This window comes from Malania oleifera, chromosome 9 (genome assembly GCF_029873635.1).
Source record: "Malania oleifera isolate guangnan ecotype guangnan chromosome 9, ASM2987363v1, whole genome shotgun sequence".
Lineage (NCBI taxonomy): Eukaryota > Viridiplantae > Streptophyta > Magnoliopsida > Santalales > Ximeniaceae > Malania > Malania oleifera.
The window spans coordinates 56,961,136-56,987,184 of NC_080425.1; the positions used below are offsets into that span (position 1 = coordinate 56,961,136).

At 36.6% G+C, this 26,049-nt stretch overlaps 1 protein-coding gene across 1 annotated transcript in view; it reads left to right on the plus strand.

Moving 5' to 3' along the window:
• The window catches only part of LOC131163697 (chaperone protein dnaJ 13), a 93,203-nt gene that overhangs the window by 13,607 nt on the left and 53,547 nt on the right, over positions 1 to 26,049 (plus strand). The window contains exon 6 of the mRNA XM_058120374.1: positions 18,148 to 18,236. Coding sequence (XP_057976357.1) covers positions 18,148 to 18,236 — 89 coding nt within the window. The remainder of the gene's footprint in view (positions 1 to 18,147; positions 18,237 to 26,049) is intronic.

Below are 26,049 nucleotides of genomic sequence, written 5' to 3' on the forward strand. Positions count from 1 at the left end.
TTTATTGTTATAATATAACAATATTGTGTAATAATATTGTCATTGAATAAATACTGAATTATATTGAATGCTGTAAATAAATTTATCAAGTGTGATATGTTAATATTTACAAATAGAAAAAGTTGATTTGCATGAAGTTTGACTTACTATTATTAATAGACAACCTAAAAACGTTAATAATTTCCTTAATTAATTGTTTTTTTTTTCTTAAGACTCAACTCATCAAATTAATTATAAGTCACATGGTAAGTTAAGGCTTATGCAAAAACAGTAAAGTGAATAGGTGAAATTTTAAAGAGCACTGCAATATTGAGTAAAGATTTGTTAGTAACAATAAAACAATAGCTAAGCATGTTTTAGTGAGTGTAATATTCTTTTGTTCACTTAAACATGTTGAAATATTAATGAAAAAATATAAATTAAATTTATTATAAGTTGTTAACATATACCCATTCATTCTCCATTAATTAATTAAACAGGCATGGCACTTCTTTATTCTCCTCTTTATAGAGTGTTAACTTAAATATGAGCTCATTTAAGCCTCACTTATTAGCTAGGGAGGGATGGAGCGATTTTAAGTAAAAAATCTCAGTAAAATATAACATGTACTTACAAAAAGAGAGTGCAATATTCTTCTATGTTTCCACCTAAATATTTTGAAATATTAAGGAAAATATGCAAGATAAAGTTAGTATAATTTGTTGGTGGGTATGCGTTTGCATCCTATCAATTAATTGGAATTTCTTTACTTGCCTTAGTTACATATTAAGGAAAATATGCAAGATAAATTTAGTATAATTTGTTGGTGGGTATGTGTTTGCATCCTATCAATTAATTGGAATTTCTTTACTTGCCTTAGTGTCACAAGCTAAGCTTGTTCAGGGCATTATGCTTGCCTGTGACCGCTTATCTCATGTGCTTGGAATGAGTTTCCATCATGTAAATACTAGTGTAGGGTTATTTTCTGCTAGTAGAGTCTTTGTAAGCCAAATAAGGCAGTATGACTCCTCGGTCACTTTGATGTTTCCTAGTGCCAGGATGATAATTACATAAAAACCTCTTTAGGGGAGGGTGAGTGTTCATCAGTCATTGTAAAACTCACTAGCAATTGTCATCGTGCTTAGCCTACTTGCCTCCCTCGCTAAGTACACCATGTCAACGGAGGATTTGTTAATGAATTACATTTGCTTCAATGTTTACTGCTTGCTTGCCACGGCTTTCATGAATTGATTATTGTTTCCACTGCTATCTGAATGAATGTTAATGAAAGTGTGTCGTGGATGAATGTTGGTAAATGATAGGTTGGCTAGTTAAACAAGAGTGCTTTAGCTAGCGCCGCACGGCCCTTCACAAGGGTGTGAAAATAGTCGGACTGTGACACTTAGTTACGAAGTAGTTAAATTCAAGCCTGTTTAACACTCACTCATTAGCTACTTGGCTTGCTAATATGTTTTGCTTCTCATAGCACAAAGTGAATAAGATTTTATGGAAAAAGTTTCCTTCAATAGAGTGCCCTAACTTAGAACACAGGAAGAGAAAATGAGTAAAAAAAAAAAAAAAAAAAATTCTTGACACATGTCATAATACGGTGCACTGTGCACTTGGACTCACTCTTTAAGTTTTTATAATTTGATAATTGGTAATCATTTGCAGTCTGTTAATTAATTGGATGGACGTGGGAGGCTTTATTTTTTTGATTGTACTCTTTATTTTCTCATTTTTGAGGATTTCTTATCCTTTTCATTTTATATTCTTCTTCTCTATTTCATGAAGTTGTTTTTTTTTTTTTTTTCTTTTTTAAAGGATGGATATGAACATTTGTCTTATTCACCCATTTATAGATGGATTGACTTAAATTCAAACACCTTTAACACTTGCTCATTTACTACATGGTTTGTTGACCCATTTTGCTGCCATTAAGGAAGACAGTTTTTACGGAAAAATGTTTCCTTTGATTAGAGAATCCAAAATATTACATGAACATGGGAAATAAGAAAATAAGTTAAAAAATCTTGACATTTGTTGCAGCTTGATGCGCTTGAACTCACTTTTTACACAAGTTATAGAAGATTATGGGGGCATTGGCGTTCAACTAGCCAAAATAGTGTGGACAATTCAGTCCCAAAAAAATTTGTCCCCCATAGGATTTCCCATGATTGAGAACGGGAATAGGATTCCTATGTTTTGTGGGAATCCTTCATTCTTAGGGAATGTGAGATTGTTGCCATGTCAGGGATGTCACCTTCTAGACTTCAAATGAATGTGGGAAATGATATGCCATGGACATCACATTGATGAGAATCCTAAATGAACCCTGCGATCCAAAATTTTCAAGGGTTTAGCACTCTAGAACTTGCAACAAGGCTGCTGAGTTGTCACCATGTATCTTCCAACTAAAAACACTATCTTCCCAATATAAGTTCCATTCAAGTGCTTGATAGAAAGTCCTAGTGATCAAGTACAAGGTATTGATTATCTTGTATGTTCGATTATACCTTGTGCATTTTACCCTAGAACACTAAGAGTGTAAAAGATTATAAGGCGAGCTTTAAAACCATGGTTTGTCACTTTAGTTTCGAGGAAGACGGGCAAGGATGGGAAAGGCAAATGTAACTATGGTATGGAATAGCTAGAAACCTAAGGGGAAAAATTATGTGGGAGAACCACTATCAATATCTTGCTGCAAAGATTAAAGGTTCCTTGTTCTATTATGAAGGTGTTGGTTCTTTTTTCTTTGCTGCTGCTGCTGTTGTAAGGAGAGTGGATGAGGGAGTTTGAACGTTGATTGAATGGGAGAATCAAAGGATACTGACTATTGTTATACAGCTATAGAATAAGGTGATATTGGATATAGATGCAGCTGAGGTACGATAAGACATAAGTGTAAGAGGGTATGTGGCAACGCCTGATTGTCTAATTGGAATTTCCTTGTAAGATTTCGATTGCAACCTTGGAGGGAATTAGTACTTTTGAAAATGATGGTATGGATGAAAAGCAATTGTGCAAGGATGGAATTTTGCCCTCCCCGAATTTGTAGTAGGACATTGCCCATGATCGTGTAAATTGCTGGAAATGGCTTCATAGAGCCAATCCCACCTAATGGGACTTAATGCTTGGTTTATTTTTTGTTGTAGCATTTGTTGGATGAATTGGGTTTACACATGTTAGATTGTGGAGGAAACAAAATTCGGATAGATGGTGGTAATTCAAAGGTTGAGAAGGGGCACAGGAAAGTAGAAAATTTCAAATGTTTGTTGAATTATGACGGGAAGGGATGAAAGAGGGTTTTTCTTGGTTAATTTTTTGTGTAGTTTTATTTTTATTTTAAATTTTTTGTTTATTATTTTTTTTTTGAGGATTTCATCTCCTTGCCTATGTTGTAATTTCACTCTCTGTTTTAGTATCTCTTCTTCTTTTATGAAAAAAAAAGAATGTTTTCTGTTGCAACATCAATAATAGTGGCGAGGGGTCTATGGTGATACTAGACATGATCAAAGATCAAATGCTGGAAATTCTTATTTGAAAGAGAAAAATAACACTTGATGGGAAATGAATTGTAGGCAACATCAAAGATTATTTGTTTGTTGAACTATGATGGGAAGGGATTAAAGAGGGATTTTCTTGGTTAATTTTTTTGTGTAGTTTTATTTTTATTTTAAAGTTTTGTTTATTAATTATTTATTTTTTTGAGATTTCATCTCCTTGCTAAGTTGTAATTTTTCTCTCTCTTAATATATCTTATTTTATAAAAAAAAAGGGTTTTCTGTTGCAACATCAATTGTAGTGATGAAAGGGTCTATGGTGATACTAGACATGATCAAAAGATCAAATGATGGAAATTCTTATTTGAAAGTGAAAATAACACTTGATGGAAAATGAATTGTAGGCAACATGGACGATTATTGTTAAGGATGGGGATGTTTTGCAACATTCTTGTGTGTTGATTATCATTCTTTGTCTGTAGTAACACAAATGATACACACAGGAAAAAAGTAAGAGCAATGCAACAAAAGCAGACTGCCATATTTAAACAGAGGAAGAGAAAAAGCTAGTCGTGTTATCTATGGTCAAAAGTTGGATAGCCGGCCAGGAGTTGTGCATGGTAGTGTTGCATATCATATAAATGATGCATTATTTCAATAATAGAAGGGGCGCTTCCACACAATGATAAAATTATCGCTATGTGACCAGGTCATAGGTTTGACATGTGGAAATAACCTCTTGCAAAAATGCAAGGGAAGGCTATGCACTGTAGACCCATTGTGGTCTGCCCTTTCCCGGACCCCACATATGCAGGAGCTTTGTGCACCTGACCGCCCTTATTATTGCAATTATCAATACTTCAGAATTTTAAGAACTTTCAGATTCAACAAGTTGGAAGATATTTTACATTGAGAACTGGGCACTAGTGTGGGGGAAATCCATGTGAGGGATATATTGAGAACAAGTCCTCAATTCAGTATCTTTTGTGCTTAACCCCAATTACCTGCTTTGCATTGCTTCTTTGCTGAGACTTCTTTGAGGAAAGTGGACACTTTGGACCTTTTGTAAAGGAGAAAAAGATATGATGTCTTTTCTTTCATGATGCGCAACTATGAATGAAAAGACATAGGAGCAGCATCAAGGTTCTGTGGCCATGGAGAAATTAGAAGGAATAGAAGAGATGAAGGTAGACCTGGCAAAGCGGATCGGGTCGGTTTATCCGTGGCGGATAAGGCGGATTATCGGGTGAAAAAATCATAATCCATATTCGACTCGTTTAAGTGGCGGATTAGGCGGTTTCGGGTCGGATAATTCATGGCGGATGAGCGGATAATCCGCCATTCTCAAATATAATTTTATTAATAATTTATTTTTGTCATAATAATTTAAATTGTATACTAAAACTTGCAATTAGTTTGTGTATTAACTTTTTTAGTAACTATATCAATCATTCAATCATTTATACTAATTAACAACTCCTAATTCATACAAGTAAAGCTGTAAACAGTAAAACACAATAAATTAATCTCAATCCAACTCAAAATAAAAACTCAAACTGTGTGACTCGTGTGAGTGTGAGTCTAAAATCTAAACATTATAATTGTTCTTACAGCATGTGAGTTTCTTTAAATACAACTATTTTCAAATCGTGTGAATCTCTCAAAATAAAACTATCAACAAACTAAAAAAAATCTCAATCCATCCTTCAAATAACTTCAAAATTATTTGAATGCCTTGAATTAATTGAAATGCTTTCATTTGTGACATCAAAGCTTTCATCTTCTTCTCCTCGTGTGCCTATCATGAAAGAATTCAAAATATAATTTAAGTTATTAATTGAATAACATAAATTGAACTTATTAATTAACATCTCAAAAGTTACAAGTTATCAAACTGGAAAAAAAATTACAAATAATTTATTCAACACTACAAGTTAAAACAACAAATAAAAAATAATTTATCGACTACATAATTTTCAAAGATAAATAGAAGCACTAGCTGCACAACCTGTGCTAGTGTAGTAATATTCAAATAAGGTCAAATAGAGCAAGATGATACACTAGATGAGGTACGACCTGCTCTTTCAGCTTGAGCAATATCTTCAGCAGGTTCTTCCTTATCTACAAATTCTTCAACTGCATTCAAATTTTAAAATATAAATAAATATTGCATAATACATAGTATTTATAATAACATAGAAATATAATTAAATAAGCATACCTCCTCGACTATACAGCCAATCACGAGTTAAAATGATAGTTTCAGCATTATCAGGCGTAAGAGAACTACGTGACATATTTATCACTTTTCCTCCAATACTAAATGCTGATTCCGATGCAACAGTTGATATTGGAATTGATAAGATATCTCTTGCCATTTGAGAAAGAATCGGATACCTATATTCATGATTCCTCCAAAAGTCCAAAATATCCAATTCTTTATCACAATCTACCATCCTCTCTCTAAAAAACATTTCTAGTTCTGACATTGGAGCTTCTTCATCTTCCTTAGCAAAAGCTTTAAAACCCTAAAAACAAGTATATAACAATAGAAATATAAAAATTCTATAGATGTATAATAAAAGTAAATAAAATTTGTACTTAAAAAAAAATCTTACTTTTAGTGTCACGTCAACTGATGTTGCAATAGGTGTCATATGACCACGATCATGACTAATAGATGCTTCAAAGGAAGGCATTTTATTAGAAGTCAAAGGGGAGTGGTGCTTCACATACTCATCAAAAAGTGAATGCATCTCACGCTGGATGTCGTTTACTCGATCTTTCCAAGACATTGGTTGCACTTCTTTTAAACAAAAAGATACAAATTGTATCTTGAAACGAGGATCCAGAATAACAGCCATTGCCAAAATTTTACTATAATCTGACCAGTATTTGTCAAATTTCCCTTGCATTTGAGTAGCCACATTCTTTAAAAAGATATCATCACCCAATGCTGCATTAAGTAAAGTTACTTGTACCTTCCATACTCCTTGAAAGTACAAATTTGCAGTTGGATAAGATGTCCCAGAAAAAAGATTTGTCAAGTCATAAAAAACCTTCAAGAAACTAGCAATTTTCTCAATTTCCTTCCATTCATCATCGTTTGGGCAAAACTTGAAATTCTCCTCACTAAACCTGAATTGGCAAATAGCATCTCTATAGTATAAAGCACTTTCAAGCATCATATAAGTAGAATTCCACCTAGTAGGACAATCTTGGCGAAATCCTCTCACACGTGGCACTCTCACCTTTTCACAACATTCATGAAATCTAAACTTTCGGTGTTGTGAATGCTTCACATATTTGACATAATCTCGTATTTTGTGCACAGCGAAATGAGATAATTTTAGGCCATCTTGGACAATGAGATTCAATATGTAAGTGCAACAACGAACATGAAAAAATTTTCCTTCCCTTACCAAAGCATTTTTCAAGTTCAAATTAGACTTCAAAAACTCTACAAAACAGTCATTGGATGTAGCATTGTCCAATGTTATGGAAAATAGCTTCTTGTCTATACCCCAATTCACCAATAAGTCCATGACTTTGTTACTAAGTGCTAGACCAGTGTGTGGAGGAGGCATGCTTGAAAAACTCAATACTTTCTTCTGAAGCTTCCAATTTTTATCCACAAAATGTGCAGTTAAACATAAATAGCCATCAGTATTTAACGAAGTCCATAAGTCCGAAGTAAGAGAAATTCTACTAGAATTATTCAATAAAAGCTCACGAATGTGCTCTTTTTCCTTGAAAAAAACCCTCATAACATCAGCTTTTGCAGTATTTCTTGTCACAAATTTTGTCTCTGGATTTAATTCTAAAGCCCATTCATGAATTCCTTCATACTCAACAAAAGAAAATGGCAAATTGTGTCTCACAATTGCCATTGCCAACTTCCTACGTTGTACAACTTGATCAAGTTTTCGTGTATGCAAAGACAACTTTCCATCACCTTGACTCATTAGCATTTGTTTCAAATCACTATTTTTCTTTCCCATGCATTTTTTCATATGACAATGTAAGTTTGATGTCCTAGAGTTCTTACTATGGTAAAGATATTTCTTAGGACAATACTTACATTGAGCATATTGTTTATCTCCACTTTCAATCAACTCAAAATCTGTCCAAATACTAGATGTTTTTTTCCTAGCTCTTTTTACCTGTGGAGTTGTTTCTTTTGTAGGTTCTGTGTTTGATGAATCTGGCAACTGAACTTCTTCTTCACTCATTTCATCATTTTGATCAATTGAATTTGCTATTGACTGAGACATTTTTTTTCCCAAATCCTTGTAATGCACTGCAAAAAATTATGAAATGGGATTAAATGTTTACATTGCCTAGCGAAAGATTAAATTCATCTTGAAACAAAAACAATGCTACTATGCAGGCCTACAACAATAACAAGGTAGAGATGTCAAAGTATTTAAAATGACAAAGGCCTACAACAATAGCAATGCAGAAATGTCAAAGTATTTAACATGACAAATAATGTAGTTGCTAGAAGTATTGGCTTAGAGCTAAAAATTCATATTTTCATTAGCCTTCACTAACTTGAACATTGGTTTTTTTTTCTATAAAGGAGGAATTAAATAGAATTAAATTTCTTCGGTACCAAGGCTTTAAAGGAGGAATTAATGCTTTTACTAAGGACTCCATTATCAAAGAATTGCACTCAACCTATTAGCTAAGACTTTAGTAATAATCTCAAGGTTGATAGATGGATTAAGAGAACTTTATTTTTATAGGCCTATATATATTATGTTGTTAATTTTTTTTTATGACAATAACACGTTTTCTATAAACAGAACAATTTGAATATTATGATTGTTTGAGCAACAAACACTAACCATGCATAGGATTCATGGGAAGAGCATAGATTTTTAGGACATAGATTTGGATATGCGTTACTTTGAACAAACCATAATACAAAATTGTGTTGATTTTATTTCAAAAATCCACACAAATTCAATTCCATGTTCCAAAATCCAAGCTCATAACACTATCCATGCATGTTATGGTTTATTGCATGTTTAGTACACAAGAATATAATGAAATCAAGCGACATGAAATCATATTTATTACTCAGTTTTGTCATTCTCTTCATTTACATTTTTCATTCCATCCAACTCTTATCAATTTACACGACAATATATTTAGTAATGTTTTGCAATGTCAAATTGTATTTCCTGTAAGTGTATGTTTTACAAAAATGAGTTTTTATTTTCAAGAAAGCTAGAAAAGGATTTCTTCTATTATTGTTTTCCAGCTCTTCTGCACAAATACTAGAAAACTACAAAGCAAGGTATGTCATCTTTTGTAATTCTTTGAAAAAATAAAAATTATTTTTCACAACTGAGGTCCTTTAACTTTTTTCAATGACTGGATTGCAGTACCAAAAATGCCCACAACGGGAAACATCCATGCATAATTAGGGGAAAACATAAACACTGCTGTGGCAAGCCTAAGTTACAATTTGCAAATACCAATTCTTTAAACAATTTGCAAGGAATCAATATTTAATATATTTAAAATTAAATAAAAATAGAAGCATGGCTCATGGATGCATGAAGAAGAAAAGTAAAAAAATAAAATAAAAATACAATAAACAGTAGCATGGCTCATGGATGCATGAAGAAGAAAAGTAGAAAAATAAAATAAAAATACACAACACAGTGACAGTGGAGAAAAATAAGTCCGAAGTAACAGCAGTTGTGCTGTTGTGTTTCTTCACTGTGGAAACACTTCCACTTCCACTGTGGAAGTGTGGATTGTGGAACAGACAAATAGGGGTGGAACTGTGGAAGCCTGGAAGGCATAAACCAGAGCGGAGCTCGGAGGGACTACCAGTAACCAAACTACCTTCTGAGTTCTGAGTTCTAAAGCCCCCTCCTGCTGGTTCGAAGCTCCTCGCACCTGCTGGTTTGAAGCTCCTATTGATTCGAAGCGCAAAGCTCCTGGAACCTGCTATGGCGATTGCAAAGACTGGTTCGAAGGATCGAAGAAACTCACGACTCAGAGGGCCGAGGGAAGAGGGCTTCGAAGGGTCGAAGAAGAAGGGTCTTGTGCGGCGGCAGCGACGCCTAGACTGGTTTCCACTTCTCCTTGTCTGAGTGATTCAGTCTCTAGTGTCTGTGGCTAGGGCTCGAATGGAAGAATCGCGAATGGGGCTGACCTGGGTGGGGGCTGGAAGATTGGGAGCCTGAGGGTGGGAGTCTGGGAGGGCCGAGGGAGACTCAATAGTCAAGAGGGGCTGTGGGGCACGCATGTGGGCTGTGGGTGCTTGGGCCGGGGCATTGACCATTGGGCCTTTGAATTTTGGGCAGTGCTTCAGTGTCAGTGGGCTTAGGGGCAGTGGGTTGTGGCTTGTGGGCTATTTTTATGAGTTAATAGTTAAGCGGGTTGGCGGATATCCGCCGGATAAACCCGACCCGACCCGCTAAGGGGGCGGATATGAAAATTAAAACTCATATTCGACTCATTTAACAAACGGATGATCATGAGTCGGTTAGAACGGGTCGGATACGGTTCGGATTAACGGATTTTTATCCATTTTGCCAGGTCTAGATGAAGGATAGGGAAGGGAGGAGAGAGGAGATACGAGGGGGGAACTCACGTTCAATTCCAATTCAAATTCATCAATAACTGCTTACAATATGTCTTTCACACTCTATTTATAAGAAAGCCTGCTCACATGAAATTACATATAAACCCCTAAAACTACATTACATTACAAACATATCCCTAGAATACACAAATACTACAAACAAGCTCCCAAAATACACATAATACTTTAATAATTAAACTAAATACATAATAAACTACTAATTAAACCCAACAATTATCAATCCAATTCTTCTTAAGTAGTCTCAACATGGATCTTCCCAAGGTCTTGCTTCTTGTCCTACATCAACTCTCCCCTTGTTAGAAAAAAATTCGGCCTTGAATTTTGAAATGTCGGAGGATCAAAGGGAGAAGCAAACTTGGACTCTTTGAAAGCTAGTGCTTGAATGAGACAAGACACCATGTTTCATTGGCAGCACCATAGACTTCGGTTGAGAATTGGCATATCAATGAACACATCAGGGATGACAAACTCAACTATAGGCATGTTTGAAAGACTTTGGATTTCTTCAAACATATGTATTTCCTTGCTTGTAGTGTTTTCAAGTTGAGTAAATGTGATTGATTTTTTGTCATGGTTAATTGGTAGAGCGGACTTCAAAACGATTTTCTTCCCATTATAGTGGAAGACATGTGTATCTTCAAGCCCTTGAGTCACCCCCAAATCATCCTACCAAGGAGTACACGTCCAATCTTCATAGGTATGATATGGCACCAAATATTATCAAAATAGCCGCCCATTTAAATAGGAATCAAATATCTTTCATAAACATACATGTTAGTGTTATCAATCCAAGATATGTCATAAGGCTTTGGATAGGGTTCCAAATGAAGTTGCATATGAATAACTCCTGTTTCTAGAAATCACATTCATTGGGTATCTTCCATCAAAAATGAATTTACATACATTTTTCCCCATACTTAAGAAAGGGAGTGGCTTGATATTATGCTTAGAGTATGACAAAATCCATTCATTTTTCCAGTAAGCTGTCACCATATTGCTGGATTTATTCACATATACTGCAAATATATATCATCAAAAGCCTTGACACAATTTGCCCACAACCCTTGCTCTTAATTTCTCAAAAACTGTCCTCTATTCACCTTTGATATTGATGCCGTGCTGAAATGAAACAAATTCACAAAGAAAACTCACAAACACAGTGATGCAAACTGATTTGTTATTGCTGGCAGTGACACTCCATGCTCCAAAGGGCTGATGTTACAATAATTCTTCAATTTCTAGTGTTCCATGTCAAATTATCACACCTGCTTGCATTATGTTGTGTCCGTGACCAAAATACCATGCTGCATATCAAAATATTGTGGAGAAAATGCCAATTTCTCGTAGCTGGAAACCAATTTCTCGCGAATCTGGAAGGAGGAGATAAGTCTGGCAGAATCTGAGTAGCAGTTGCCGGCGTGTGGGGCGCTTGTGTCTCCGGCAGCAACTTTACGGTAAAGTGTGATCAATAAATGAGGAATACAATGGTGTTGGTGGTGTGATGAGAAAAACGTAGGAGGATAGGGCTTTTGAATAGCTGATCGCTGGAAATGTTTTGGCCGGCGTGTTGGTGTTCCTCTGGTGGTCGGATGGCGATGAAAACTTGAGGGTGAGGGGTTCAGGGTGTTCTGTTTTCAATGGGAAGGGCGGTGTTGCAGGAAGGGGTCTGGAAGGTGGTTTGTGAAAAATGGGGACACAGATGAAATTTCAGAAAATGTTAAGAAACTGCAGAACTGCTTTTCAGTTGTTTTTTTTTTTAAAACTGAAATTCAGAGAGAGAGAGAGAATTAAGAAACTGAAGGAGAGAAAAGAAAAAGATGGGAGGTTGGAGGAGTTGCTGGACAGAAACTGCCAAGAGACTGCAACAGAATTCAAAAATGAGAAAGAGAGTTGGGAGAGTTGTGGGGGAGAATTAAAGAGAAGAAGAAGAAGAGAGGGAGAAGAGAAAATGAGAAGAAGAAAGAGGGCAGAATGCTGCTGGGCAGCAAAGGATTAGGGACAGAACAGGAGATCAGAACAAAGAGAGGAGAAGAGAATAAATCAGAAATAGAGAGAATTGTGAGAATTAGGAGAGAAAATTAGAAGAAGAGAAGAAGAGGACGCCCCCGCCGGGGGGGGTAGAAAGGGAAGGGAGGAGAGAGGAGATACCAGGGGGGGAACCTCACATTCAACTCCATTTCAAATTCATCAATAACTGCTCACAACATGGCTTTTACACACTATTAATAAGAAAGCATCCTCACATGAAATTACATAAAAACCCCCAAAACTACATTACATTACAAACATACCCCTAGAATACACAAATACTACAAACAAGCCCCAAAATATACATAATACTATACTAGTTAAACTTAATACATAACAAACTACTAATTAAACCCAACAATTATCAATGCAATTCTTCTTAAGTAGTCTCCAATATGAATCTTCTCAAGGTCATGCTTCTTGTCCTACATCACATAGCTTTTCTTTCACGATGTGCAACTATGAGTGATGCATCATTTAGCTCAATTAGGACCTCATCGGCATTTTTGAGGACTTCTTTAGATCAGGCAGATTTTGTGCAACATTAACGCCATGTTTCTCACCCTGATTCCGAAGAAATATGGGACTTTTAACATCTAGGACTTTCGTCCAATCAGCCTGGTGGGGAGCATGTATAAGATTCTTACTAAAGTCCTTGAAAAGGATCAAAAAACCATTTTGGAAGTTTTCTGGCAGCACCAACATGCCTTTGTTGCGGAAAACAGATCATGGATGCAGCCCTCATTGCTAAAGAGGTGGTGAATTCCCATCAGAGAGGAAGGAGAAGTGGCGTGGTGTGTAAGCTTGATATGCAGAAAGCTTTCAATCATGTCAACTGGAACTTTCTTCTTTATCTTCTTAGAAAGTTTCAGGGAGCGATGGTGTAGTTAGATCACCCACTGCAAAAGCACTCCAAGCTTCTTAGTGCTCATGTTGGGTGCCGCTCTGACTTCTTTGGCTCCTTTAGAGGTCTTAGACAGGGGGATCCTTTGTCTCCCTTCCTTTTCATTATGGTGATGGAGGTGCTGAGTCTCATGTTGGAAAAAGCCACTTACAGAGGACTCCTGAAAGGCCTCAAAGTCGGCAGTAATAGAAGATCTTTGGAGGTCTCTCACCTTTTGTTCGCAGATGACACCATCATTTTCTGTGAGGATGACCCTCTTTATATTCTTAATCTGCATTTCATATTAGTAGCTATTGAGGTTGTCTCAGGCTTGAAAGTCGATCTTGGAAAAGTGAAATCATTCCCATTGGTGACAGATCAAGAGGACCTCTCCTTGCTCTTGTGATGCAAATTAGGATCCCACCCTTTCAGCTACCTTGGGCACCTCCTGGAGCTAGATTTAAAGAAAAAGGAGCCTGGGACCCCATCATCGAGAAGTTTGAGAAAAGGCTAGCAGATTGGACAAGGAACTTCTTGACAAAAAGAGGGAGACTCAGGTACCCTGACAAACCCTTCGGTTTGCTTCATGTCCCTCCTCCCTCTCCCCATTTTTGTTGGAAAAAGGCTGGAAGGGATTCAAAGGAGGTTCCTTTCGGGGAACTGGGAGGCAGAACTCAAATTCCACTTAGTGAAATGGGGCCTGGTGAAACAGCCAATCAGTTCAGGTGGCTTGGGTTTGAAGTCCCTTTGCATATTCAATAAAGCCGTTCTCGGAAAATGGCTTTGGAGATTCATGACTGAGAAGGATCACCTTTAGCGGAAAATTGTTGCTATCAAATATGGGCTTGAGCACAACAGATGGACCTCCCAGGATGACTGTATGGCGTAGGGGTGTGGAAATACATTAGGAAAGGCTGGAATGACTTCTTCTCCTTTATTAGATTTCAGGTGGGGGATGGTGACAACAATTTATTTTTGGCATGATGTGTGGCTCTATCCAGTGGCTCTCAGTGTCTCTTTTCCAGCCATTTACAACATTGCTTGTGACAGAGATGCTCGGACTAGTCAGCATCTTCAAGCATCATTACAGGGGTTTTTCTGGAATATGTCTTTTCATAGAAATGTGGAAGATTGGGAACTTCACCAGCTCACTTATTTCTACTGTCATCTTACAAAATCCAGCCTCAAAACACTCAACCTTCTTGTTTGGTCCCTGGACAAGAAGGTGGTCTTAACTGTCAGATCCTCCTACAAGAAACTTTTTATTCAGGAATCAATCAATGCTTAATCCTCTTGTCTCGATTATGGAAGACAGCTGCCCCAAATAAGGTTGCTTTTTTTTTTTTTTAAAAAACCTGGGAAGCAGCTTAAGATAAGATTTTGACCCAGTACAATGACTATACCCTTCTCCACTGTACCTGGACTACAAATCTTTGGAATGTGGATTTGTCTCTTATTGGACAAAGGTGGGTTACTGCTAGATCCGTGGGAGGGGAACTCTGGGCTTGGAGAGGGATCTGGGCAACAAAGGAAAAGAGGAAGGCTTTGTCTCTCATTCCTCTCGCAATTTTCTGTTGTGCTTGGAAAGAGAGGAACAAGGGTTTTCAAAAATTCAATCTCGATGCTTCAGTTCAGCAAAGAGCAGTGGTTTACTGCAGCTACTAGTTGGCATAGTGGGCTTGTGGCAAATGAGTTTAATGTAATTTTTGATTTCTGTGACACCCTACAGGGTGATTGATTTCTTGTACTTTGGGTTGGCATCCCCTTGATGCCCTTTAATGCATACCTTTTTTGCCGATAAAAAAAAATGATGCATCATTGAGCCCATCATTCTCCTTTGATGATATTAGTGTTAGTTGTTTTTATTTTTTGTAGTCCTTTTATTTTAGTCATTATTTTCTTTTTTAATTGAGAAGAAAGGAACATAGAGGAGTGTTCTTAGGATGAGAAATCTTTTGTATCTGTTTGGGATCCGATAAATTTCCTTGCCTTCCTTTTCTTTATGACTACTTGGCACCATAGATCTCTTCTTTTCTTCCCTTTGTATTTTTTTCTTTCCCTTTTCTATTAAAATTCTGCACATTTTATGGGCATACTTGTTATGGAAAAACCTAGATTGACAGAGTTCTTAGAGTAGAAAATGAAAACTAGAGAAATTAAAGAAAATAGAGAGATGAAAATGCAACACGCACAAGTTTATGTGGTTCGCAACTGGTCTATGCTCACAAGTCAGGGGTAGAGATGGCAGAGATTCTACCGTAATGGAAAGTAGTGCCAAGAAAGAGCATCTTGGAAGGGTAGATGGTGTGTATATTTCAGCCTTTAAAATCTATTTTTCAGGGTATCCTCATGGTTTTATAAGACAAAGAAGCTCTGGTGTCATCTTGCTTTTTTTCACCGTGGATAGTGGAACCTTTTGGAATGTGTATTTTGAAAGACAGGTGCAAGATTGGGTGCTGGAACTTCTCTCAAATTTTTTTTGAAGCGGTCAGTCTTTAAACCTCACCCCCCAACCCAAAAAAAATCCATATTTTGGAATGCGTGGAGGGGAAAAATAGGTGAGATTTTGAGGATCTAGAAAATCACTGATGAATGGTTATTTTTTTTTTAATTATATTTTTGGTACTGTGTTGAAAGTGAGGGGAATGTAGAGTACACTATTAATTTTGTTGATTATTTTTTTCTTGGAAATGATTTGTTGTACCTGGTTTGGTACCCTCTTGGTGCTTTTTTTTTGTACACTCTGCTTTACTTAGTTGCCTGTCTAAACCTTAAATCGCAAAATACCCAATCTAACAAAACTCTCTCCGAGAAAAGAAAAAGGATATAACTGAATAAGAAAAATCCCTGCATAACAGGAGCAACACCCTAAAATGGGGGGAAGACCACATTACCATCAGCAAACAACAGAATTGGGTTGGGCAGCATTCTGCCCAAGCCTCCATGCCACAACAGACTTCTTGTCTTGATTTGATTTTCTTCCAAAATATAGGCAAAATATTAGAGCAGGTCACCAAGTGGGTCTGAGTTCGGTATTCAAGGCACATGAACTATTGCTCAGCAACAGTACAACATGGGTGCTTTTGTTTTTTATTTGTATCTTTTATGGGTTACATGTTGTCAATTCCAGTTTAAATGCCACAACACACTTGGAAAAAGTTGTGCTTTTCACTAAAGGGCCCTATGAGTGTCTTGTGCTTCTTGTGATGTCATATGCCCCTTCGAGCGTCCAAGTCAGGTCAGGCAGATGCATTGATGTGATTCCAACCCTTTGGCTTTTAGAAATTAGAAATTTGTACCTTTATATGATATAATTTTTGGCAGTGTGCTTTATGCTAACGTTTTTAGATTTGAAATCCGTAGGATGTATGATATCCCTATTGGTGTTTCTACCCTTCATGGTTGTCAAATTGAGATTTGAAACTTGAATTGAAATCCCAATTTGAGAATCACATCGAACCATAAGATTCGGTACAAATTTTCAAAATCATTTCTATGTAAACTTGCATATATTGATATACATACAACAAAAAAATAGTAAAATGAATATAAATTTTAACAATAAATAAGATCATATTTCATGTGTATGCTTTCACAAACAATAAAATATAAGGGAAGGTGTTAAGAAAAATTAATTAAAAAACTAGTCATTATGTTGTTTAAGGGAAGGAATTAAGAAAAAAAAATGAAGAACATTGAACTTTTGGTGTTTAATGATAAAAAAAGTTTCAATAAAAAATTAACTTAAGCAAAAGCTATAAATAATTGGACAATTTACTAAAAAGAACCAACCTTTTAATCTTAACTACACAGCGAAACGTGAGTACCACCTTAGCTTACTCCCTCTTTCTTCTCATGGCAGAATGTTGTACTCCATGAGTGAAGAATGGTTCTGTGAGGGAACAGAAGATGTAAAATTCTGCTTTCAGAGCAGAACTGGCCTTGAGAAGGAATGGGAGGAAATTGTGTAACAAAGCAATTAAAAATAAAGGTTAGGTTTTAAACCAGTTGGGTCTGACTGTGAAAATTGATTCATTAGATTCATGGGTGAATCAATTTAACACTATGCTAAGAATAGTTTTTTGAGGCGATAGAAGACTTAAAATTCTGTTTTTAGCATGGAATCAATCTAGAGAAGGAATAGAAGGCAAATTGTTAACCAATAAAAAAAGGTTGTTTTTGGGTTTTCAACCAGTTGTCTGACTGGATCAGAATTAGGCGAACCAATGTATTCATTATATTCATGGGGTGAATCACTAGATTCCTGTTGTTTTTTGATTCTTTAGTAAGATTTGATTCAAATTGTAAGATTCTAACAACTATGCTACTTTCTAGTTGAATATACATGCTATTGAATTGCTGCAGTATAATTTGTCCTTCTGATGCTAACTACTAAAATAAAATTTCATGTTTTGTTTCTCTATCATTTTAGCCTACTGAGTTCTGTTGTATATTTATAGTACAAACATTTATCTATTTCCTTATGATCCATGTAGCGTATCTGGGTCAATTACCATGTTATGGCCAATCTTGTTCCTTTTTAATTTATTTTTTTATAAAAAATATAATGGCTTAGTGTAAACAATTTTGTGCATGCGATGAGCTTTGTTTAAAAATAGGCTGCTGTTGAGAAGCCAAAAAAAAAAAAGAGGGAATATGACAAGGTTTTTTGAGCATAAAGATACCTCTTCACAACCTTATGGGGAACTTCATCAAGCAAATTGCCCCCCTTTTGAATGGATATCTATTTTGAGAGAATCAAGTATTGTGGAATTTGTTAGCGCTGAACTTTGGGTGACGCTTCTCATTTGGCAATTCCCCATTAGAAGCTTGTCATATTTGATATTCTACTGCAAGAGAATGACAATAAGATTTTTTGCATCTGAAGCTAGACAGTCGGATGTTCTAAGCTTGATTTACAAACAAATTTCACTGTCTAGATTTATGAAGGTTTGAAAAACAAGTGAAACTCTGAGCTTATTACACCATATTTTGAGGCAGTCTCTCTTTTATTCTTGGCAGCAGCGCATGTTAAAGTTCATTTTCAACTTGAGTCCATTGCTGTCTTTGCAGAGATCTTAAGCTTTTTTTTTTTGGCACATGAGTCCCTTCTGAATTTATTGCAGTTTGGCACAAGTTCTTTTGGGGCGTCAGCTCATTATACTCGTCGCCTCTCCTCAAAATCTCATGGCCGAATTGCAGGCAGAGTTGGAAGGTAGGAATCTAGTATGATATCAGTTTTGTGCATATGTTTTAGTCTTCTCATCATTCCATCTTTGTTTTGCAATGATCAATATTCTGCAATGCTATCATCTATTGCTGAATTGATTTGAAGCTGTAAATCTTGTATCATGTAAAGGCAAACACTAGACATTTAAAATTAATTGTCTTGTCTGTTTGAATTTTTCTTTTTTTTTTCCCCCCTGTGCATGCAGATTTATAGATTTTTAGAACTGTATGTAAAATATGAAGTAACTAAGGCCAGCAACCATTGTATGTCATTGTTTGGATGAAATAGTGAGGCCATGGGGAAGAGATGCCAGAAAATTGCAGAAATTACAAGAGCACTAGAAAGAGAAGTAGAAGAGTATGGGGCCTTACCTACTAATTCATTCAACGAAGAGAGAAATTGCAGCAAAAGATGCTTCTTGTTTCAAGCCTCCCTATTCAAACTTTTAGTTCATTCAGCTACCTACCTACAACGATAGCAAAATATAGTATGGGAAAGAACACAACTTACCAAACTAGAAAACTACTCCACTACACTGACAGAACTTAGTGACTTTTTAGTCAAAACTGGCTTAAATCTGAGACTTTCTCTTGGCAAATTAGGTGCCTCTCGAAAGGTATATATGTGTCTAGACAATGTTATGGTCATTTTACTAAAGCTGGTTTGAGTTGTTTGCAGAAGAAAAAAACAAGCATTCACTCATCTTGGAAGTTGGTTTGTTAAAAATGTAATAGGGGGGCATATAAGAAATATTCTACATTTCCTCTAAAACACGGGAAGCATAATTCAAATTTTTACAAATCTCATTCAACAGGGGACCACTATCATGGTGCAATTGAGGTTTCCAGTATTGGGGGGTGAGAAGCACTCTATTTTCCTCTTAAAACTTTCCTCTCTCTCTAATGAAGGTTTGAACTGTGGTTTCGACAGAAATAGATGAGAGGTGCAAAATCACTTGATTCAGATTGTAAGGAAGACCTCCAATTTGTGATTGGACAAGATGGGGGAGTTCCCTTATCTATTCATGCTTGAGAACAATCTTTCGTGCAATAGGTGGGTTAGATTTCTTAATGATGCTGTTATTTGGCTTGTTGATTTGGGAAGGGGCTCTTGGGGTGTTTGTCTGGCTGGATGGAGATTAGGTTAACAAAGGTGGGGAAGTTTCTGGAGCTAGGGTTGGGTGGAAGGGAAAGACATTTTTGGTGTTTGTCCCAGATGGTGCAAAAGGGGTGGCGAAGCTTTGCGAATAGTTTCTGCAAGATAGCTAAGGAATTCTGTCCTGAATCTGGGGGCAAAGGTGAAATAAGTAATTTGGTTTGTGGAGTCAGGTGGCAATGACAGGGAAGAATGGTGAAGGTGAAGTTAGCAACGCTGTTTTCAGACGTGGAGTCTGGGTGTGATGGTAGGGAAAGACCAGATCTGTTTTCATTGTGGTGGTGTATGAGAATTCATTGCTGGAAGCCTCAGTTGTTTGGTTGGAGGCAGATTCAGTCAAGGGGGTTATGGAGGGGGCTGGCGAGGTTAGCAGAGATGTCTAGGGTTGCTCTTGGGTTGGATGAGGTGAAAATATTGGGCTGGGGTTTTTGGTTTTCATTTTGGACCTGGGCAAGGTACTTGAAAAAGGAGAAGCTTCTTTTTTAACTAAGCTGGGCCAGCTAATTGAGCAGGTATAGTCATGGTAAAAATGATTCAGGCCTGGAGCATACTTTGGAAACAAAGGATGGTTCTTTTTCTTCCTTGATGGACCATTGTATTGAACAGGTCCATAGCTTGATTAATGCTGACACAACCCAGGAGGCTGGTGGAATAGCCCATGGAGCTGTTCCGATATTAAATAAGGCCCAAGAAGTTTCTATTTGTGATGTTCAAGGTTGAAGGGAAGTTAAAAATCTTCCTTTTGTAATATCCGAGGCCTAAGGGATACGTCTAAAGACCAGGGATGTTCATCTCAGAGTGTCATGGGCTGAATATTTCATACCTTTTGAAGGGCTGTGCGGCACTATCTAAAGCAATCTTGCTTAACTAGTTAGCCAAAGATTACCACGGTTTACCATAAGAATACATTCACAACAGTTGAATGTAAAGTAAGCAGAAACAGTAAGCAAGTCATGAAAGTAGATGGCAAGCAAGCGGTAAACATTGAAGCAATATTATTCATTAACAACCCTTTTGTAAGCAACGAGTGTTTAGCAAGGAAGGCAAGTAGACAAAACATGTTTACAAAAGCTAGTGGCTTTTACAAGACTAGTGACACTCACCCTCCCCTAAAGAGCTTTGTATGCTATTTTAGCTCTGGCACTAGGAAACGTCAAATTGTCCAAGGAGTCATACCCCCACTTTACACCAAGTCTTGCACACACTTAAAGCATAAAAGCTATACTGCCATTTACATGTTGGTAACCCATCCCATGCACACAAGGAAAACATTCACTGGGCAAGCATAATCCCTTGAACAAGCTTGGCTTGTGACAAAGAGTGATGGATCAATAACAGAGCATTTATGGAAAGATGTGATGGAAGGAATTTCTCAACTGGAGCAGGAGCTGCTATCAGTTGGAGCCCAGAATGAGGGAGTTCAAGAGATTCCTGTAATTGATCAAGCTTAGAGTTCTTCCCTTTACTGTTGTAGGCAGCCAAGGGACTCGGTAGGTATGTTGTCTTTGAAGGATAACCTCTGCTCAAACCTGACCTTGCAATGCTAGTACTTTGAAGCAAACTTTTGATGGCCAAGAGTGTATTCCCTCCTTCCCTAGAAAGAAGCAGAAGTACCAGAAGAATTAGAGGGGAAGAGGCAAACAATTTTTGAAGTTTGATTGACCGATTCTGTTCTTTTATTGGCAGAGTAAATTCTGGTAGTAGAAAGGACCTTCAGTGGACCTGCTGTGGATGAGGAGGAGGAGGAGGAGAGGGTGTTCTATAAAAAAATAGAACTTTTGTAAGGTCAAAATTCAGGGAAACAATGTTGTTTTGGGGGGAAAATTTAATGGTAAGGAAGCAAATTCTGACAAGTTCAGGGTCAAACAGTCTATGTTCGTCTGAAGACAGTGCAAATAGGTCTTGAAACGAGTAAAATAGTTTGAAGAAAAGTGAGACACTTCTGATGAGATAACAGAAAAAGTTCTAAAGAGAGATGCGGGTGGAAATTTAAGTATATTGGAAGAGCCAATTCTTCAGAATGGTGTTACTAGTAGGGTTAGTATTTGCCAAAAAAAAAAAAAAAAAAAGGAAAATGACATTGAAGACATTAGTGATTGTGATGGTGATTTGCTTTTGGACAAGATTTGTGAACAGGATGGTCATGATTTTGATTCATCTAATATGCTTGGGCTTTGAAAATTGAACATATGTGCCTCCTCCTCCAATGGAAGGATTGGAGGGAATTGACATTTTTGGTATGGATGAAAAACAAATGGTTAAGGATGGGATTATACCAACTTCCGTGAAGGAGATTTCTGGGAAGAATCTTCAAGCTTAGAATTGATGGATAAATTGGGTCTTTAGATGTCTGATTGTGGGTGAAACAAAATTTGGCTAGATGGCGGTAAAACTAAGGCAAGGAAGGGCCAGAGGAAACTGGTTTGTCACTCCACATTGAAGGCCTTTTATATCATTATGTTTAGGGGTTTTGGAAAAGGATAGGATAGGAAAGCTTTGTGTCGATGCACTGTTATGGCTGTTATTTGGTGTGTTTGGTTGGAGAGGAGTGCTAGAATCTTCAAAAGTGTCACCACTGCTAACAATTTGCTTTGGAATATAGTGGTTTATCTTGCGTTGCTGCAGGTATCAGCAAATGTTTTTTTTCTTTTTGTCATGCTTCTTTGGAAGACTTGCAGCGGGATTGGTTGGCTTTGCTTCATTGAGTGTTTTTTTTTCCAGTTTATGCCATGATATTTGTGACTAGTTTCTATTGATGTAAAGGGAGGATTTCTTATTCTCCTTGGTTTTTCCTTTCTATTTTTTTTTTCTTTTTTATTCTTCTGATTTGCATTCTTGTCTCTTCTAATACAAATTTTTGTTTATCCAAAAAAAAAAAGGGAGGAAAGCTAAAGGAAACTAGCAAACTTGAAGTGTTCGGTGAATTACAGTGGGAAGGGTTTAAAGAAAGGATTTTCTTGGTTAATTTATTTTCGTATTTATGTTTATTTTGTTTTTTTTTCTTCAGGATTTTTTTTTTCTTGCTTAGGTTTTAATTTTTCTCTCTTTTAATATATCTTCTGTTATTTATAAAAAAAAAACATTTAAAATTTGACTTTCCAGTCACTCCATGTATTTGCCATCATAATATGAATAAATGCGCTATCGTAAAACCATTTAATAAGGGGCCATTTGGTATTAGTGTAAAAAATTTATGAAAACAACAAATAAAAAACATAAGCCAAGAACTGAAAACCAGTAGCCTTTTTGATTAATATTTACAAAACTAATAAAAATTTAAAACTTGATTGAGCGAATTCTGTTTTGGCCCTTGAATCAAATAACAATTAAAAATAAGATTTAAATAGTTAAAATACAAAAAAATTTAAAATTTAAAAATATTATAGTAAAAATATAAATTATTATTGTTATTTACCTAATTATTATATTTCTAAAATCACTTTTTAGTGCTACAAGAACAATCTTGTTGTACATGAAAATTGAAAATTGTAATTTTAAAAAAAATACTTATTATTATTATTATTTTTTTCAGAATAGAAATTTTATGGGTGTTTTTATTTTAATTAAATCTCATATTCACATTGGCATTTTTTAAAATTTTAATTAAAAGTTACATGAAATGAATGACGTAATTCACAAAAATTAATTCTGCATATTAAAGTATTCTTATGACAACAGGATGCCAAAAACCATAAAATCTAGTTTTAAGTTTTTGCTAAAATAGATGAAAACTGACAATAGAAATAACAAATTGGCAATGTAAGCAAACTTGTCATAATCTGTTTCTTCACTGGACATAAAGGAAAACAGAAAATAAAAAAAAGATGTGATAAGAAACAGACCCAAAATTTTATTTTCGTATGTTTTTAGCTAAAGCAATTGTCATGGACTTATGAGAAGTTGATTTACTCATGGTGTGTGGTACGAAGAGAAATGAACATGCTTTCTTTGGAAACTTCTTATCATTCTATTATGTTTTTATGACTTCTGGTATGTCACCTTGTTCCATGTGAATTATTTCTTGCCCTTTTGTAAGCAAGATAAAGCATTTCATTCAAAAAAGGCAGAACCATCCAAGTACAATAGGCGTTTATTGTATCAACAAGATCTAATGGAACTGCTCCGCACAGGCACAAACTCTCCTTTAGTCCAAAAGTGAAATTACATTTTTATTTATTCTCCAGTGATGTTTCCAGTCATTCATAGTGCTAAGTATTCCTTTGTGGGCGAGCTTATTGGTTTTAGGTGAATTTATTTATATATATTTAATTTTCTAGTCGTTGCTGCAAGCTCCTCTTATTTGTCTTTTGTACCACGCATTGATTTACATATTTGATTAATTGATTTTGTGGCAATGATATTTGAAAAAAAGTCAGATTAAAATTTGGAGTTCGTTTTTGTGCTGGGTCTTATGGAGAAGGGGTAGAGCATGGCGTGACCACTGATGATCTTTAGTCAGGATTGGTAACCTCAAACCTTAAACATTCAAAATGAATATTGTTATTTAATACTCAACTGCTTTATTTTATAAAGGATACAGAGGTTCCAGTGAGAGGGGTCATACTTGTATTGGAGTCAATATTATGAAATTCTACCAGCATCTCTATACAGAGGATTGCCTGTGTAGACTGATGTGGGAGGTATTTGATTGGAGCCCCGCTGAGGTGAGTTCAACTCAGTGGATTGAGAGGCCTGAAGAATTGTTTTGGGGAGGGGGGACACTGGTTGGGATAAGTGAGAAAACTCCCGGTTTTGAATCACGATGGCCTTTTTCTAGGAGAATCAGGAGGTTTTTCCGGAGGTCATTATGAAGTTTTTTGACGAATTCCATCTTAATGGGGTGGTGGGTAATAGTGTGAACTCTAGCTTTTTAATCCTAATCTCTAAGAAGGAGAGATTTATGAGGGTGAGAAATGTTAGTCCTATTAGTCTGCTCACTGTACTTTACATGTTCTAACGTCTTAGTTTAGAGGTTACAGGAGGTCTTGAGGGAATGGTGACCATGGTTCGGTCTGCATTGATTAAAGATGTAGATTTTAGATGCTGTGCTGGTGGCTAAAGAGGTGTGAGGTGGGGCAGGAGGTGGGTTAATCTTTAAACTGGATTTTGTGAAGGCTTATGATTGGGTGAACTGGGGTTTTTTGATAAAGCATGTGTAAGAAAGGTTTCGGTGTTATGTGGAGGAAAGTGGATTAGTGGCTGCTTGAGCTCGACCAATATTTTATTTATTGTCAATGCTCAGCCTAGAAAGTAGTTGAGGGCTTCTCAGAGGTTAGGTGAGGGGATCTGTTTTCTTCATTTTTGTCCTGGTGGCAGACATCATGAGTAGGATGCTATTGCATGCAAAGGGTTTGGGTGCGATCAGAGGTTTATCAGTTGGCAGAGTGGAGGTGGAGTTGTTACATTTGGTGATGATACTATGCTGTTTCTTGGGGGATAGTGTTGTCAATTTCTCCCAAGGCAAGTATTTTTCTAAAAATTTTTGTGAAGATTATGGGATTAAAGATAAACTTATCCAAGAGCAGGGTTGGTAGCATCAATTTGGATAGTAGGGAGTTAAAGAGGTTTAAGGCCCTGATGGGATGCGACTCTTTGGATTGTGGTCACTCTCCTATCTTGGTCTCCCTATTGGGGGCAATCCTAAATGTGTGGCTTTCTATGACCTTGTGTTTGAAAGGATTGGTAGGAGGTTGGAGGGTTGGAAAAGGGTGTACTTATCTCTTGAGCGTTGTATAACTATCATCAGTGCTGCCTTCTCCAGCTTATTTATTTCTTATCTCTCTTTAGACTGCCCATGAGTGTTGCTAGGACTGTTGGAGAGGATGCTGTGACTTTTCATGGTTGATTTTTTGGGGAGAATAAGAGAGATCACCTAGTTAGGTAGGGGGTTGTTAGCAGGGGCAGATTTAAGGGGTAACTGGGAGGGGCCACCCCCCGTAACCTCCAAAAGTTTTCTTCCCAGATTAATGATTAATGATTCATATTGATCTATTGTCATATTTCTTGAGTCAAATAGTACTCCAACCCAGAAAGCCACAACCCTTTTCCACTGAAGAACTGTTTATCGAAAGAAAAAAAAAAAGGAAAATTCATTGGCAGAGGAAGACACCCCTTTGAAGCTATAACACTCCTTGCAGGGCTCAAAAGCAATACAAAATCTTTGTCAAATTCCGAATAATAGGTCCGCAGAAGGATGAAATCTTGCTGCCAGAGAAATCAATGACTCTGCCAACACTGATGCTACTGCATTGGGAGAGCCAAATCTGAAAGGGGACTGTGGTTTGGTAATGTGGTTTCCAAAAACATCTCTCTAATTGGAAAAAGCTGTGAAGGTTCCCCTTAGATTTCAATTCCTTGTGGTGCTAGGTGATAAAAAGCATGGGATAGTAATGTTCATCAGAATGAGTGAGATTCAACCCCTAGGAAGTTCATGCGCAATGTTGCTTGTCTATTCTTTCCCCTCATCTGTTTCAAAGTGGATAGGGGCAACTAAGGTTCGATTTTGGGAGGACGGCTGGATAGGTGAGGGTTGAGATAATGGTGCCTCGTTTGTTTAAGATTTCTACACTTCACAATATACCTATTAGCTGTCTTTCTTTTATTCCAAGTGAGGTTCTTTTTCTGAAGATTTTCATCTTTTTAT